Here is a 22,649-nt window from a genome sequence, read left to right as displayed (position 1 = left end):
CACAGGTACCATATATACCCATATATAATACACACAGGTACAGCATCTACCCATATATAATACACACAGGTACCGTATATACCCATATATAATAAACACGTACAGCATTTACTACCCATATATAATACACGCAGGTACAGTATATACCCATATATAATACACACAGGAACAGCATCTACCCATATATAATACACACAGGTACAGCATCTACCCATATATAATACACACAGGAACAGCATCTACCCATATATAATACACACAGGTACCGTATATACCCATATATAATACACACAGGTACAGTATCTACCCATATATAATACACACAGGTACCATATATACCCATATATAATACACACAGGTACAGCATCTACCCATATATAATACACACAGGAACAGCATCTACCATATATAATACACAGGAACAGCATCTACCCATATATAATACACAGGAACAGCATCTACCAATATATAATACACACAGGTACCGTATATACCCATATATAATACACACAGGTACAGCATCTACCCATATATAATACACACAGGTACAGCACCTACCCATATATAATACACACAGGTACAGCACATACCCATATATAATACACACAGGTACCGTATATACCCATATATAATACACAGGTACAGCATCTACCAATATATAATACACACAGGTACCGTATATACCCATATATAATACACACAGGTACAGCATCTACCCATATATAATACACACAGGTACAGCATCTACCCATATATAATACACAGGTACAGCACATACCCATATATAATACACACAGGTACCGTATATACCCATATATAATACACAGGTACAGCATCTACCCATATATAATACACACAGGTACAGCATATACCCATATATAATACACACAGGTACAGCACATACCCATATATAATACACACACACACAGGTACAGCATCTACCCATATATAATACACACAGGTACAGCATATACCCATATATAATACACACAGGTACAGCATCTACCCATATATAATACACACACACACACACACGTACAGCATCTACCCATATATAATACACACAGGTACAGCATCTACCCATATATAATACACACAGGTACAGCATCTACCCATATATAATGCACACAGGTACAGCATCTACCCATATATAATACACACAGGTACAGCATCTACCATATATAATACACACAGGTACCGTATATACCCATATATAATACACGCAGGTACAGCATCTACCATATATAATACACACAAGTACAGCATCTACCCATATATAATACACACAGGTACAGCATCTACCCATATATAATACACGCAGGTACAGCATCTACCATATATAATACACGCAGGTACAGCATCTACCCATATATAATACACACAGGTACAGCATCTACCATATATAATACACGCAGGTACAGCATATACCCATATATAATACACACAGGTACAGCATCTACCCATATATAATACACACAGGTACCCTATATACCCATATATAATACACACAGGTACAGCATATACCCATATATAATAAACGCAGGTACAGCATCTACCCATATATAATACACGCAGGTACAGCATCTACCCATATATAATACACAGAGGTACAGCATCTACTCATATATAATACACACAGGTACAGCATCTACCATATATAATACACACAGGTACAGTATCTATCCATATATAATACACACAGGTACAGCATCTACCCATATATAATACACACAGGTACAGCATCTACCCATATATAATACACACAGGTACAGCATCTACCCATATATAATACACACAGGTACAGCATCTACCCATATATAATACACACAGGTACCGTATATACCCATATATAATACACACAGGTACAGCATCTACCCATATATAATACACACAGGTACAGCATCTACCCATATATAATACACACAGGTACAGCATCTACCATATATAATACACACAGGTACAGCATCTACCCATATATAATACACACAGGTACAGCATCTACCCATATATAATACACACAGGTACCGTATATACCCATATATAATACACAGAGGTACAGCATCTACCATATATAATACACACAGGTACCGTATATACCCATATATAATACACACAGGTACAGCATCTACCCATATATAATACACACAGGTACAGCATCTACCCATATATAATACACACAGGTACAGCATATACCCATATATAATACACACAGGTACAGTATATACCCATATATAATACACACAGGTACAGCATCTACCATATATAATACACGCAGGTACAGCATATACCCATATATAATACACACAGGTACAGCATCTACCATATATAATACACGCAGGTACAGCATATACCCATATATAATACACACAGGTACAGCACATACCCATATATAATACAGGTACCGTATATACCCATATATAATACACAGGTACAGCATCTACCAATATATAATACACACAGGTACCGTATATACCCATATATAATACACACAGGTACAGCATCTACCCATATATAATACACACAGGTACAGCATCTACCCATATATAATACACACAGGTACAGCACATACCCATATATAATACACACAGGTACCGTATATACCCATATATAATACACAGGTACAGCATCTACCCATATATAATACACACAGGTACAGCATATACCCATATATAATACACACAGGTACAGCACATACCCATATATAATACACACACACACAGGTACAGCATCTACCCATATATAATACACACAGGTACAGCATATACCCATATATAATACACACAGGTACAGCATCTACCCATATATAATACACACACACACACACACGTACAGCATCTACCCATATATAATACACACAGGTACAGCATCTACCCATATATAATACACACAGGTACAGCATCTACCATATATAATACACACAGGTACCGTATATACCCATATATAATACACGCAGGTACAGCATCTACCATATATAATACACACAGGTACAGCATCTACCCATATATAATACACACAAGTACAGCATCTACCCATATATAATACACACAGGTACAGCATCTACCCATATATAATACACGCAGGTACAGCATCTACCATATATAATACACACAGGTACAGCATCTACCATATATAATACACGCAGGTACAGCATATACCCATATATAATACACACAGGTACAGCATCTACCCATATATAATACACACAGGTACCGTATATACCCATATATAATACACACAGGTACAGCATATACCCATATATAATAAACGCAGGTACAGCATCTACCCATATATAATACACGCAGGTACAGCATCTACCCATATATAATACACAGAGGTACAGCATCTACTCATATATAATACACACAGGTACAGCATCTACCATATATAATACACACAGGTACAGTATCTATCCATATATAATACACACAGGTACAGCATCTACCCATATATAATACACACAGGTACAGCATCTACCCATATATAATACACACAGGTACAGCATCTACCCATATATAATACACACAGGTACAGCATCTACCCATATATAATACACACAGGTACCGTATATACCCATATATAATACACACAGGTACAGCATCTACCCATATATAATACACACAGGTACAGCATCTACCCATATATAATACACACAGGTACAGCATCTACCCATATATAATACACACAGGTACAGCATCTACCATATATAATACACACAGGTACAGCATCTACCCATATATAATACACACAGGTACAGCACCTACCCATATATAATACACACAGGTACAGCACATACCCATATATAATACACACAGGTACCGTATATACCCATATATAATACACAGGTACAGCATCTACCAATATATAATACACACAGGTACCGTATATACCCATATATAATACACACAGGTACAGCATCTACCCATATATAATACACACAGGTACAGCATCTACCCATATATAATACACACAGGTACAGCACATACCCATATATAATACACACAGGTACCGTATATACCCATATATAATACACAGGTACAGCATCTACCCATATATAATACACACAGGTACAGCATATACCCATATATAATACACACAGGTACAGCACATACCCATATATAATACACACACACACAGGTACAGCATCTACCCATATATAATACACACAGGTACAGCATATACCCATATATAATACACACAGGTACAGCATCTACCCATATATAATACACACACACACACACGTACAGCATCTACCCATATATAATACACACAGGTACAGCATCTACCCATATATAATACACACAGGTACAGCATCTACCATATATAATACACACAGGTACCGTATATACCCATATATAATACACGCAGGTACAGCATCTACCATATATAATACACACAGGTACAGCATCTACCGATATATAATACACACAAGTACAGCATCTACCCATATATAATACACACAGGTACAGCATCTACCCATATATAATACACGCAGGTACAGCATCTACCATATATAATACACACAGGTACAGCATCTACCATATATAATACACGCAGGTACAGCATATACCCATATATAATACACACAGGTACAGCATCTACCCATATATAATACACACAGGTACCGTATATACCCATATATAATACACACAGGTACAGCATATACCCATATATAATAAACGCAGGTACAGCATCTACCCATATATAATACACGCAGGTACAGCATCTACCCATATATAATACACACAGGTACAGCATCTACCCATATATAATACACACAGGTACCGTATATACCCATATATAATACACACAGGTACAGCATCTACTCATATATAATACACACAGGTACAGCATCTACCATATATAATACACACAGGTACAGTATCTATCCATATATAATACACACAGGTACAGCATCTACCCATATATAATACACACAGGTACAGCATCTACCATATATAATACACACAGGTACCGTATATACCCATATATAATACACAGAGGTACAGCATCTACCATATATAATACACACAGGTACCGTATATACCCATATATAATACACACAGGTACAGCATCTACCCATATATAATACACACAGGTACAGCATCTACCCATATATAATACACACAGGTACAGCATATACCCATATATAATACACACAGGTACAGTATATACCCATATATAATACACACAGGTACAGCATCTACCATATATAATACACGCAGGTACAGCATATACCCATATATAATACACACAGGTACAGCATCTACCATATATAATACACGCAGGTACAGCATATACCCATATATAATACACACAGGTACAGCACATACCCATATATAATACAGGTACCGTATATACCCATATATAATACACAGGTACAGCATCTACCAATATATAATACACACAGGTACCGTATATACCCATATATAATACACACAGGTACAGCATCTACCCATATATAATACACACAGGTACAGCATCTACCCATATATAATACACACAGGTACAGCACATACCCATATATAATACACACAGGTACCGTATATACCCATATATAATACACAGGTACAGCATCTACCCATATATAATACACACAGGTACAGCATATACCCATATATAATACACACAGGTACAGCACATACCCATATATAATACACACACACACAGGTACAGCATCTACCCATATATAATACACACAGGTACAGCATATACCCATATATAATACACACAGGTACAGCATCTACCCATATATAATACACACACACACACACACGTACAGCATCTACCCATATATAATACACACAGGTACAGCATCTACCCATATATAATACACACAGGTACAGCATCTACCATATATAATACACACAGGTACCGTATATACCCATATATAATACACGCAGGTACAGCATCTACCATATATAATACACACAGGTACAGCATCTACCCATATATAATACACACAAGTACAGCATCTACCCATATATAATACACACAGGTACAGCATCTACCCATATATAATACACGCAGGTACAGCATCTACCATATATAATACACACAGGTACAGCATCTACCATATATAATACACGCAGGTACAGCATATACCCATATATAATACACACAGGTACAGCATCTACCCATATATAATACACACAGGTACCGTATATACCCATATATAATACACACAGGTACAGCATATACCCATATATAATAAACGCAGGTACAGCATCTACCCATATATAATACACGCAGGTACAGCATCTACCCATATATAATACACAGAGGTACAGCATCTACTCATATATAATACACACAGGTACAGCATCTACCATATATAATACACACAGGTACAGTATCTATCCATATATAATACACACAGGTACAGCATCTACCCATATATAATACACACAGGTACAGCATCTACCCATATATAATACACACAGGTACAGCATCTACCCATATATAATACACACAGGTACAGCATCTACCCATATATAATACACACAGGTACCGTATATACCCATATATAATACACACAGGTACAGCATCTACCCATATATAATACACACAGGTACAGCATCTACCCATATATAATACACACAGGTACAGCATCTACCCATATATAATACACACAGGTACAGCATCTACCATATATAATACACACAGGTACAGCATCTACCCATATATAATACACACAGGTACAGCACCTACCCATATATAATACACACAGGTACAGCACATACCCATATATAATACACACAGGTACCGTATATACCCATATATAATACACAGGTACAGCATCTACCAATATATAATACACACAGGTACCGTATATACCCATATATAATACACACAGGTACAGCATCTACCCATATATAATACACACAGGTACAGCATCTACCCATATATAATACACACAGGTACAGCACATACCCATATATAATACACACAGGTACCGTATATACCCATATATAATACACAGGTACAGCATCTACCCATATATAATACACACAGGTACAGCATATACCCATATATAATACACACAGGTACAGCACATACCCATATATAATACACACACACACAGGTACAGCATCTACCCATATATAATACACACAGGTACAGCATATACCCATATATAATACACACAGGTACAGCATCTACCCATATATAATACACACACACACACACGTACAGCATCTACCCATATATAATACACACAGGTACAGCATCTACCCATATATAATACACACAGGTACAGCATCTACCATATATAATACACACAGGTACCGTATATACCCATATATAATACACGCAGGTACAGCATCTACCATATATAATACACACAGGTACAGCATCTACCGATATATAATACACACAAGTACAGCATCTACCCATATATAATACACACAGGTACAGCATCTACCCATATATAATACACGCAGGTACAGCATCTACCATATATAATACACACAGGTACAGCATCTACCATATATAATACACGCAGGTACAGCATATACCCATATATAATACACACAGGTACAGCATCTACCCATATATAATACACACAGGTACCGTATATACCCATATATAATACACACAGGTACAGCATATACCCATATATAATAAACGCAGGTACAGCATCTACCCATATATAATACACGCAGGTACAGCATCTACCCATATATAATACACACAGGTACAGCATCTACCCATATATAATACACACAGGTACCGTATATACCCATATATAATACACACAGGTACAGCATCTACTCATATATAATACACACAGGTACAGCATCTACCATATATAATACACACAGGTACAGTATCTATCCATATATAATACACACAGGTACAGCATCTACCCATATATAATACACACAGGTACAGCATCTACCCATATATAATACACACAGGTACAGCATCTACCCATATATAATACACACAGGTACAGCATCTACCCATATATAATACACACAGGTACCGTATATACCCATATATAATACACACAGGTACAGCATCTACCCATATATAATACACACAGGTACAGCATCTACCCATATATAATACACACAGGTACAGCATCTACCCATATATAATACACACAGGTACAGCATCTACCATATATAATACACACAGGTACAGCATCTACCCATATATAATACACACAGGTACAGCATCTACCCATATATAATACACACAGGTACCGTATATACCCATATATAATACACAGAGGTACAGCATCTACCATATATAATACACACAGGTACCGTATATACCCATATATAATACACACAGGTACAGCATCTACCCATATATAATACACACAGGTACAGCATCTACCCATATATAATACACACAGGTACAGCATATACCCATATATAATACACACAGGTACAGCATCTACCCATATATAATACACACAGGTACAGTATATACCCATATATAATACACACAGGTACAGCATCTACCCATATATAATACACACAGGTACAGCATCTACCATATATAATACACACAGATACAACATATACCCATATATAATACACACAGGTACAGTATATACCCATATATAATACACACAGGTACAGCATCTACCCATATATAATACACACAGGTACAGCATCTACCATATATAATACACACAGGTACAGTATATACCCATATATAATACACACAGGTACAGCATCTACCATATATAATACACACAGGTACAGCATCTACCCATATATAATACACACAGGTACAGTATATACCCATATATAATACACACAGGTACAGCATCTACCCATATATAATACACACAGGTACAGCATCTACCCATATATAATGCACACAGGTACAGCATCTACCCATATATAATACACGCAGGTACAGAATCTACCCATATATAATACACACAGGTACCGTATATACCCATATATAATACACACAGGTACAGTATCTACCCATATATAATACACACAGGTACAGCATCTACCATATATAATACACACAGGTACAGCATATACCCATATATAATACACACAGGTACAGCATCTACCCATATATAATACACACAGGTACAGCATCTACCCATATATAATACACACAGGTACAGCATCTACCATATATAATACACACAAGTACAGCATCTACCCATATATAATACACACAGGTACAGCATCTACCCATATATAATACACACAGGTACAGCATCTACCATATATAATACACACAAGTACAGCATCTACCCATATATAATACACACAGGTACAGCATCTACCCATATATAATACACACAGGTACCGTATATACCCATATATAATACACACAGGTACAGTATCTACCCATATATAATACACACAGGTACAGCATCTACCATATATAATACACACAGGTACAGCATATACCCATATATAATACACACAGGTACAGCATCTACCCATATATAATACACGCAGGTACAGCATATACCCATATATAATACAAACAGGTACAGCATCTACCCATATATAATACACACAGGTACCGTATATACCCATATATAATACACACAGGTACAGCATATACCCATATATAATACACGCAGGTACAGCATCTACCCATATATAATACACACAGGTACAGCATCTACCCATATATAATACACACAGGTACAGTATATACCCATATATAATAAACACACGTACAGCATCTACCATATATAATACACACAGGTACAGCATCTACCCATATATAATACACACAGGTACAACATATACCCATATATAATACACAGAGGTACAGCATCTACCCATATATAATACACACAGGTACAGCATCTACTCATATATAATACACACAGGTACAGTATCTATCCATATATAATACACACAGGTACAGCATCTACCCATATATAATACACACAGGTACAGCATCTACCATATATAATACACACAGGTACAGCATCTACCATATATAATACACACAGGTACACAGCATCTACCATATATAATACACACAGGTACACAGCATCTACCATATATAATACACACAGGTACAGCATATACCCATATATAATACACACAGGTACAGCATCTACCCATATATAATACACACAGGTACAGCATCTACCCATATATAATACACACAGGTACAGCATCTACCCATATATAATACACACAGGTACAGCATCTACCCATATATAATACACACAGGTACAGCATCTACCCATATATAATACACACAGGTACAGCATCTACCCATATATAATAAACACAGGTACAGCATCTACCCATATATAATACACACAGGTACCGTATATACCCATATATAATACACAGAGGTACAGCATCTACCATATATAATACACACAGGTACCGTATATACCCATATATAATACACACAGGTACAGCATCTACCATATATAATACACACAGATACAACATCTACCCATATATAATACACACAGGTACAGCATCTACCCATATATAATACACACAGGTACAGCATCTACCATATATAATACACACAGGTACAGCATCTACCCATATATAATACACACAGGTACAGCATCTACCCATATATAATACACACAGGTACAGCATCTACCCATATATAATACACACAGGTACAGCATCTACCCATATATAATACACACAGGTACAGCATCTACCCATATATAATACACACAGGTACAGCATCTACCATATATAATACACACAGGTACAGCATCTACCATATATAATACACACAGATACAACATATACCCATATATAATACACACAGGTACAGTATATACCCATATATAATACACACAGGTACAGCATCTACCCATATATAATACACACAGGTACAGTATATACCCATATATAATACACACAGGTACAGCATCTACCATATATAATACACACAGGTACAACATATACCCATATATAATACACACAGGTACAGTATATACCCATATATAATACACACAGGTACAGCATCTACCCGTATATAATACACACAGGTACAGCATCTACCCATATATAATACACACAGGTACAGCATCTACCATATATAATACACGCAGGTACAGCATCTACCCATATATAATACACACAGGTACCGTATATACCCATATATAATACACACAGGTACAGCATCTACTCATATATAATACACACAGGTACAGCATATACCCATATATAATACACACAGGTACAGCATCTACCCATATATAATACACACAGGTACAGCATCTACCCATATATAATACACACAGGTACAGTATCTACCCATATATAATACACACAGGTACAGCATCTACCCATATATAATACACACAGGTACAGCATCTACCCATATATAATACACACAGGTACAGCATCTACCCATATATAATACACACAGGTACAGCATCTACCCATATATAATACACACAGGTACAGTATATACCCATATATAATACACACAGGAACAGCATCTACCCATATATAATACACACAGGTACAGCATCTACCATATATAATACACACAGGTACAGCATCTACCCATATATAATACACACAGGTACAGCATCTACCCATATATAATACACACAGGTACAGTATATACCCATATATAATACACACAGGTACAGCATCTATCCATATATAATACACACAGGTACAACATATACCCATATATAATACACACAGGTACAGCATCTACCCATATATAATACACACAGGTACCGTATATACCCATATATAATACACACAGGTACAGCATATACCCATATATAATACACGCAGGTACAGCATCTACCCATATATAATACACGCAGGTACAGCATCTACCCATATATAATACACAGAGGTACAGCATCTACTCATATATAATACACACAGGTACAGCATCTACCCATATATAATACACACAGGTACAGCATCTACCCATATATAATACACACAGGTACAGCATCTACCCATATATAATACACACAGGTACAGTATCTACCCATATATAATACACACAGGTACAACATATACCCATATATAATACACACAGGTACAGCATCTACCCATATATAATACACACAGGTACAGCATCTATCCATATATAATACACACAGGTACAACATATACCCATATATAATACACACAGGTACAACATATACCCATATATAATACACACAGGTACAGCATCTACCCATATATAATACACACAGGTACAGCATCTACCCATATATAATACACACAGGTACAGCATCTACCCATATATAATACACACAGGTACAACATATACCCATATATAATACACACAGGTACAGCATCTACCCATATATAATACACACAGGTACAGTATATACCCATATATAATACACACAGGTATAGCATCTACCCATATATAATACACACAGGTACAGCATCTACCCATATATAATACACACAGGTACCGTATATACCCATATATAATAAACACACGTACAGCATCTACCATATATAATACACACAGGTACAGTATATACCCATATATAATACACACAGGTACAGCATCTACCCATATATAATACACACAGGTACCGTATATACCCATATATAATAAACACACGTACAGCATCTACCATATATAATACACACAGGTACAGTATATACCCATATATAATACACACAGGTACAGCATCTACCCATATATAATACACACAGGTACAGCACCTACCCATATATAATACACACAGGTACAGACTATACCCATATATAATACACACAGGTACAGCATCTACCCATATATAATACACACAGGCACAACATATACCCATATATAATACACACAGGTACAGCATCTACCCAAATATAATACACACAGGTACAGACTATACCCATATATTTTACACAGAGGTACAGCATCTACCCATATATAATACACACAGGTACCGTATATACCCATATATAATACACACAGGTACAGCATCTACCCATATATAATACACACAGGTACAGCATCTACTCATATATAATACACACAGGTACAGTATATACCCATATATAATACACACAGGTACAGCATCTACCCATATATAATACACACAGGTACAGCATCTACTCATATATAATACACACAGGTACAGTATATACCCATATATAATACACACAGGTACAGCATCTACCCATATATAATACACACAGGTACAGCATCTACCCATATATAATACACACAGGTACAGCATCTACCCATATATAATACACACAGGTACAGCATCTACCCATATATAATACACACAGGTACAGCATCTACCCATATATAATACACACAGGTACAGCATCTACCCATATATAATACACACAGGTACAGCATCTACCCATATATAATACACACAGGTACAGCATCTACCCATATATAATACACACAGGTACAGCATCTACCATATATAATACACACAGATACAACATATACCCATATATAATACACACAGGTACAGTATATACCCATATATAATACACACAGGTACAGCATCTACCCATATATAATACACACAGGTACAGCATCTACCCATATATAATACACACAGGTACAGCATCTACCCATATATAATACACACAGGTACAGCATCTACCCATATATAATACACACAGGCACAGCATCTACCATATATAATACACACAGGTACAGCATCTACCATATATAATACACACAGGTACAGCATCTACCCATATATAATAGACACAGGTACAGCATCTACCATATATAATACACACAGGTACAGCATCTACCCATATATAATACACACAGGTACAGCATCTACCCATATATAATACACACAGGTACCGTATATACCCATATATAATACACACAGGTACAGCATCTACCCATATATAATACACACAGGTACAGTATATACCCATATATAATACACACAGGTACAGCATCTACCATATATAATACACACAGGTACAGCATCTACCATATATAATACACACAGGTACAGCATCTACCCATATATAATACACACAGGTACAGCATCTACCATATATAATACACAGGTACAGCATCTACCCATATATAATACACACAGGTACAGCATCTACCCATATATAATACACACAGGTACAGCATATACCCATATATAATACACACAGGTACAGCATCTACCCATATATAATACACACAGGTACAGCATCTACCCATATTATAATACACACAGGTACAGCATCTACCCATATATAATACACACAGGTACAGCATCTACCTTATATAATACACACAGGTACAGCATCTACCCATATATAATACACACAGGTACAACATATACCCATATATAATACACACAGGTACCGTATATACCCATATATAATACACACAGGTACAGCATCTACCCATATATAATACACACAGGTACAGCATCTACCCATATATAATACACACAGGTACAGCATCTACCCATATATAATACACACAGGTACAGCATCTACCCATATATAATACACACAGGTACAGCATCTACCCATATATAATACACACAGGTACAGCATCTACCCATATATAATACACACAGGTACAGCATCTACCCATATATAATACACACAGGTACAGCATCTACCCATATATAATACACAGAGGTACAGCATCTACCCATATATAATACACACAGGTACAGCATCTACCATATATAATACACACAGGTACCGTATATACCCATATATAATACACACAGGTACAGCATCTACCCATATATAATACACACAGGTACAGCATCTACCATATATAATACACACAGGTACAGTATATACCCATATATAATACACACAGGTACAGCATCTACCATATATAATACACACAGGTACAGCATCTACCCATATATAATACACACAGGTACAGCATCTACCCATATATAATACACACAGGTACAGCATCTACCCATATATAATACACACAGGCACAGCATCTACCATATATAATACACACAGGTACAGCATATACCCATATATAATACACACAGGTACAGCATCTACCATATATAATACACACAGGTACAGCATCTACCCATATATAATACACACAGATACAGCATCTACCCATATATAATAGACGCAGGTACAGCATCTACCCATATATAATACACACAGGTACAGCATCTACCATATATAATACACACAGGTACAGCATCTACCCATATATAATACACACAGGTACAGCATCTACCCATATATAATACACACAGGTACAGCATCTACCCATATATAATACACACAGGTACCGTATATACCCATATATAATAAACACACGTACAGCATTTACTACCCATATATAATACACACAGGTACAGCATATACCCATATATAATACACACAGGTACAGCATCTACCCATATATAATACACACACACACACACACACACACGTACAGCATCTACCCATATATAATACACACAGGTACAGCATCTACCATATATAATACACACAGGTACAGCATCTACCCATATATAATACACACAGGTACAGCATCTACCCATATATAATACACACAGGTACAGCATCTACCCATATATAATACACACAGGTACAGCACCTACCATATATAATACACACAGGTACAGCATCTACCCATATATAATACACACAGGTACCGTATATACCCATATATAATACACACAGGTACAGCATATACCCATATATAATACACACAGGTACCGTATATACCCATATATAATAAACACACGTACAGCATTTACTACCCATATATAATACACACAGGTACAGCATCTACCCATATATAATACACACAGGTACAGCATCTACCCATATATAATACACACAGGTACAGCATCTACCCCTATATAATACACACAGGCACAGCATCTACCCATATATAATACACACAGGCACAGTATCTATCCATATATAATACACACAGGTACAGCATCTACCCATATATAATACACACAGGCACAGCATCTACCCATATATAATACACACAGGCACAGTATCTATCCATATATAATACACACAGGTACAGTATCTACCCATATATAATACACACAGGTACAGCATCTACCCATATATAATACACACAGGTACCGTATATACCCATATATAAATACACACAGGTACAGCATCTACCCATATATAATACACACAGGTACAGCATCTACCCATATATAATACACACAGGTACAGCATCTACCCATATATAATACACACAGGTACAGTATATACCCATATATAATACACACAGGTACAGCATCTACCCATATATAATACACACAGGTACAGCATCTACCCATATATAATACACACAGGTACAGTATATACCCATATATAATACACACAGGTACCGTATATACCCATATATAATACACACAGGTACCGTATATACCCATATGTAATACACACAGGTACAGTATCTACCCATATATAATACACACAGGTACAGTATCTACCCATATATAATACAGGTATAGCATCTACCCATATATAATACACACAGGTACAGCATATACCCATATATAATACACACAGGTACAGTATATACCCATATATAATACACACAGGTACCGTGTATATACCCATATATAATACACACAGGTACCGTATCTATCCATATATAATACACACAGGTACAGTATCTACCCATATATAATACACACAGGTACAGCATATACCCATATATAATACACACAGGTACAGCATCTACCTTATATAATACACACAGGTACACAGCATCTACCCATATATAATACACACAGGTACAGCATATACCCATATATAATACACGCAGGTACAGCATCTACCCATATATAATACACGCAGGTACAGTATATACCCATATATAATACACGCAGGTACAGCATCTACCCATATATAATACACACAGGTACAGCATCTACCCATATATAATACACACAGGTACAGCATCTACTCATATATAATACACACAGGTACAGCATCTACCATATATAATACACACAGGTACAGCATCTACCATATATAATACACACAGGTACAGCATCTACCCCTATATAATACACACAGGCACAGCATCTACCCATATATAATACACACAGGCACAGTATCTATCCATATATAATACACACAGGTACAGCATCTACCCATATATAATACACACAGGCACAGCATCTACCCATATATAATACACACAGGCACAGTATCTATCCATATATAATACACACAGGTACAGTATCTACCCATATATAATACACACAGGTACAGCATCTACCCATATATAATACACACAGGTACCGTATATACCCATATATAAATACACACAGGTACAGCATCTACCCCTATATAATACACACAGGTACAGCATCTACCCATATATAATACACACAGGTACAGTATATACCCATATATAATACACACAGGTACAGCATCTACCCATATATAATACACACAGGTACAGCATCTACCCATATATAATACACACAGGTACAGTATATACCCATATATAATACACACAGGTACCGTATATACCCATATATAATACACACAGGTACCGTATATACCCATATGTAATACACACAGGTACAGTATCTACCCATATATAATACACACAGGTACAGTATCTACCCATATATAATACAGGTATAGCATCTACCCATATATAATACACACAGGTACAGCATATACCCATATATAATACACACAGGTACAGTATATACCCATATATAATACACACAGGTTCAGCATATACCCATATATAATACACACAGGTACCGTATATACCCATATATAATACACACAGGTACCGTGTATATACCCATATATAATACACACAGGTACCGTATCTACCCATATATAATACACACAGGTACAGTATCTACCCATATATAATACACACAGGTACAGCATATACCCATATATAATACACACAGGTACAGCATCTACCTTATATAATACACACAGGTACACAGCATCTACCCATATATAATACACACAGGTACAGCATATACCCATATATAATACACGCAGGTACAGCATCTACCCATATATAATACACGCAGGTACAGTATATACCCATATATAATACACACAGGTACAGCATCTACCCATATATAATACACACAGGTACAGCATCTACCCATATATAATACACACAGGTACAGCATCTACTCATATATAATACACACAGGTACAGCATCTACCCATATATAATACACACAGGTACAGCATCTACCCATATATAATACACGCAGGTACAGCATCTACCCATATATAATACACACAGGTACAGTATATACCTATATATAATACACGCAGGTACAGTATATACCCATATATATATATATATATATATATATATAATACACACAGGTACAGTATATACTCATATAGAAAGATCGTCTGACAAGCGCTAGGACCTATTTATAAGTAAAGAAACCTTGAACCTTATGATTGATCCCTTGACCAGCCTTTTAAGATAAACTCTGCTTCGGGGGGCTGTCCAGTGGGTGGTCTGCACCAAATGGGTGAGTGAAGGTGGGTCATCAATTTAAAAAGGTAAAATTTAGGAACTTTTGCATAGAAGGACACAATAATCGTATGATTTCTCAGCAGAAACTAAGTGGCTCTGCACTCACCCGAGCTCGTCTGCCGCTTCGTTTTAGCGATCGGTGGGGGTCTCCGCTCTCGGACCCCCACCGATCAAAACTTCTAACATGTCAAAAGTTTTTTAAAAGTTTAATTACGCTTTAAAAATTTTACTTCTATGGGGAGGGCAGCCGGCCTGAATCAGCGAACAGAGACATGGGACCCTCGTTCTCCTGATAGGTGTGGGGGCCGCCTCTAGGCATATTCCCTAGTTTATAATTGGATTACGCTTCCAGATTTCCCGCGGTGAGGTACATCTTGAGACACAAATGATTCTAAAATTAAGTTTTTGTTTTTGTGTGTCTTTAGCGTAAAGACTTGGTTATTGTTAAAGTAGAAGATCTAGATGACGAGGAGGAGTACGTGAGAGGGGATCTTCAATGGAAAGAAGAGGAAATTGCTTCAGATACAAACACAGGTGAGTCACGGCCAAAACAAACTGCGGAAAATCATGGTCTTCCATCTTGATTCTGCATCAGTCCAGGAAGCCGAAGGGAATTCCACGGCACCAAATTGTGGTGCAGTTTTTCTATCGGAATCTCCACTGCAGAATTACTGCTAGAAAAAAACCCAAAAAATGTCATACTTACGCCGTTATCATAGCGACGCATCCCTTCTGGGATGACGCTGAAGTCCATGTGTCCGCTGCATCCTGTGATTGGCTACAGCAGTCACTTGGGAGGAAAAGTCATCCCAGCAGGCCGGGCTGCGCTCATAACAGAGGATTGTGTCGCTATTGAGGGTCTCACCTCCCCCATTGAATTTCGGGAACCCCCGCAACAGAGGAGCAGCGATTCCATGGCATAAATTGTCATGCTGCGAATCAAAACACAGCACCGCAGGTCAATTTATGAATGTTTTCTCCGTGGATTTTTGTCCGCAGTGTTTGGCTCAGATTTGTTCAAATCCCATCCATTCTGCTGTGGATTTTCCGCAATGAACTCGCGCCACACACCTGACTATTATAATACAAAAATGTATCCACTAGCATGGTGGGATACGGCCTGCGCCATACTAATGTGCGGCAGCACCGGCCCGGAAGACAGAGCACATGGCGTGCACACACTGCACAGCGCCCCCATGTTCTGTATTTATTGCCTGCCGCTCATTACTGCAGCGCCGGCCGCATCACGTCCCGCTGATCGCGTGGACACAACACGTGTGCCCGTGCAATCAGGAGCGGGGCAATAGCTGTAATACAGAGCTGCAGCACCGATCAGAGAAACCTCTTCTTTCCTTCTTTATCCCCTTGAATGCCACAATCAAAGCTGACCGCGGCATTCAAAAGGAAAATGAGAAGGGGGGCCCCCTATGACGCAAAGGAGGGGCATACCTTATATGGGCAGATCACCCAGGGTTCATTGAAGGACATCAGAGCTGTCTGACCCTATTTCCTGTTAGTACACAGGCAGTTGTTAACTAAGTATGGCCTATCAGTAGACAGGCCAATGTACTGGCATATAGAAAATCAAAAAATAAAATTGATGTTAAATAAAAAAATAAATATCTTAAAAAAATCCACAAATGCACATTTATTTACAATAAACATTATTAAAATAAGTCCAGAAATATAAAAAGATATACACATATTTGATATCGTAGTGACCGTAACAATCCGCAGAGCAATTCTATAGTGTCATTTATGATCGGTGTATGCTGTAAAAAAAAAAGGGAAAATTAAAAACCGCTTTTTTTCTGCATTTTTTTTCCCAAAATAAAAATTTACATAAATTGAAACGGTAATGGAAATGTACCAAAAAAACGGCACCTACATAAAGTACAACTCGTCCCGCAAAGAACAAAGTCTCATACAGCTATGGTGAGCAAAAAATTTTATGAATGCCGGGGTTCAAAGAGGAAAATATTTAAAACAATTATTCTGTCCTCAAGTATCGTTTTGGTATCGAGAATCGCAACACTACACGAAGTATCGGTATCGAAGTCCAATTTCTGGTATCTTGACAACCCTCCTATGAACATAGCGAGTCTCTGGGAGAGTAGTCCACATTGAATACGTCCCTAATCTTTAATAGGTAAGATCGCTTCCAATCACAGCACTAAACTCACCCAAATCAAATTTGTTAATCCTAAAAAAAAACGGGTCTTGGTGATACAGGTCTGTTTACTATGGTAACAAATGAATATTAGGTCGAAACCATGATCACTAAACTAGAAACGGTAAAAGAAAAACAAACTAACAGAAAAGAACACTATAGTAAAAAAAAAACAACTAAGTAAACTAGTAAAGCAATACATTATTTAACACACACACACCTCTACCGGTACTCCGTTATTAAATGTAACCCCAGCAGGAAAGTTGTGTTTTTGTGTGGTTTATGCCCTAGGATCGGAGCAGAGAAAGTAAAAGATAAGGTGGGGGAGACTAAAACTCTTTTCCTGCTTTTACTCTGTGTTCTTATGTAATTTAATATTTCCTTCAGGAGAACAGGACGACGGAAATATCTCAGAGCAATACTCGAGTCTATATCATGACACTGAAGATGATGACTTCAAACAATATTCCCCCGCTGAACGCTCCATAATGCATCAACCATCTGATTCCTCCAATCTGGAGAACTTAGATATTATTACACACACCATTGATAATACCAAGATATATCCTTGCTCTGAATGCGGTAAAAGATTCAAGCAGAAATCTCACCTTCTCCGACATCAGTTAATTCACACTGGAGAAAAGCCGTTTTCTTGTCCCGATTGCGGGAAATGTTTTCCACAGAAAGCTAAACTCATTTTACATCAGAGAACTCATACAGGGGAGAAGCCATTCCCTTGTCCTGTGTGCGGGAAACGTTTCACCATTAAATCAAATCTTGATGCTCATCAGATCGTCCACACGGGGGAGAAGCCGTTCCCTTGTTTGGAATGTGGGAAATGCTTTACCAAAAAATCTAATCTCATTAGTCACCAGAGAATCCACACGGGCGAGCAGCCATTTTCATGTTCAGAATGCGGGAAAAGTTTTACCCAGAAAACCGCTCTCCTCAAACACCAGAGAATACACACAGGCGAGCTTCCGTTTTTCTGTTCTCATTGCGGGAAATATTTCCGAAACAAGTCGAATCTCGATAATCATCTAAAGGTTCACACGGGCGAACATCCTTATTCATGTTCGGAATGTGGAAAAGGCTTTGTTCAGAGAGCCAAACTCGTCCAACATTTGAGAGTCCACACGGGGGAAAAGCCATACACTTGTTCAGTCTGCGGAAAGTGTTTTACAATGAAATCAAGCCTCGATGTGCATCAGGAGGTTCACAATGGTCAAGATACGTTGTCTTGTCCTGACTGCGGCAAATATTTCAAACGCAGGTCTAATCTTTTAATACACCAGAGAATGCACACGGGTGAAGAACTCTTCTCGTGTACAGAATGTGGAAAGAGTTTTACGCGCAAAGAGACTCTCGCAAAACATCAGAGGACTCACACGGGTGAGAGGCCCTTTCCCTGTACTGAATGCGGGCGATCCTTCACTCAGAAGTCTCACCTCATTAAACATCAGCAGCTTCACATGTGTCCTAACACTCTTGGCGAGCCCACAAGTGAGAAAATAGTTTAATCCAAAAGAACCATTACTTGCTTCGCACCACCCCCACACAATAGACTCATTACTTTATTCACATTTCTTAATAGTCTTATGATGATAGCATTTTGGAAAGAATTTCTCCAAGAAAGTACGGTTATTAAAAAATCATTCCCGGCAAAAACTAAAAATTTTGTTTTTGGCTTGCATCATGAATCTTTACAAGCACCCGAAGTTTCTTTCACCTAAATGGGGCAATTACAAAGATCTCCTTCTGTTCCCTACTAGGCTGCAGCGAAAGCCCTGAGCTAACCATGACAAAAAAGTGCGCCATGAGTTACTTGGAAGTTGTCGCGGCGCGGTGTGTAGACCCACAGGGCCGTACCACGTAGCGGGATAGCAGCTGGCCAAACAGGTACAATGAAATGTCTATAGTCCAGAAAGGGTACCTGAGGCAGTGTAGACAGTAGCGATGGATTCAAGCTAAGATGAGGCTCCGATAGTAGACAGACAGCCGGCGGGGTGCGACACAATAGATGCAGCGGAGGATACAACACTACTCCAACTCTAGACGGCAC

The 22,649-nt window shown here is 37.4% G+C and overlaps 1 protein-coding gene across 1 annotated transcript in view; it reads left to right on the top strand.

Annotated features, from left to right (window-relative positions):
• Positions 1–22,262, top strand: part of LOC142663434 (uncharacterized) — a 30,272-nt gene extending 8,010 nt beyond the window's left edge. The window contains exons 4-5 of the mRNA XM_075842080.1: positions 18,843–18,951; positions 20,975–22,262. Of these exons, the coding sequence (XP_075698195.1) occupies positions 18,843–18,951; positions 20,975–22,107 (1,242 nt within the window). The 3' untranslated portion in view covers positions 22,108–22,262. The remainder of the gene's footprint in view (positions 1–18,842; positions 18,952–20,974) is intronic.
• The last annotated feature ends 387 nt before the right edge of the window (positions 22,263–22,649 follow it).

Source organism: Rhinoderma darwinii, chromosome 11, assembly GCF_050947455.1.
Source record: "Rhinoderma darwinii isolate aRhiDar2 chromosome 11, aRhiDar2.hap1, whole genome shotgun sequence".
NCBI classification, from domain to species: Eukaryota; Metazoa; Chordata; class Amphibia; order Anura; family Rhinodermatidae; genus Rhinoderma; species Rhinoderma darwinii.
This window is presented reverse-complemented; position numbering and strand designations above follow the sequence as displayed.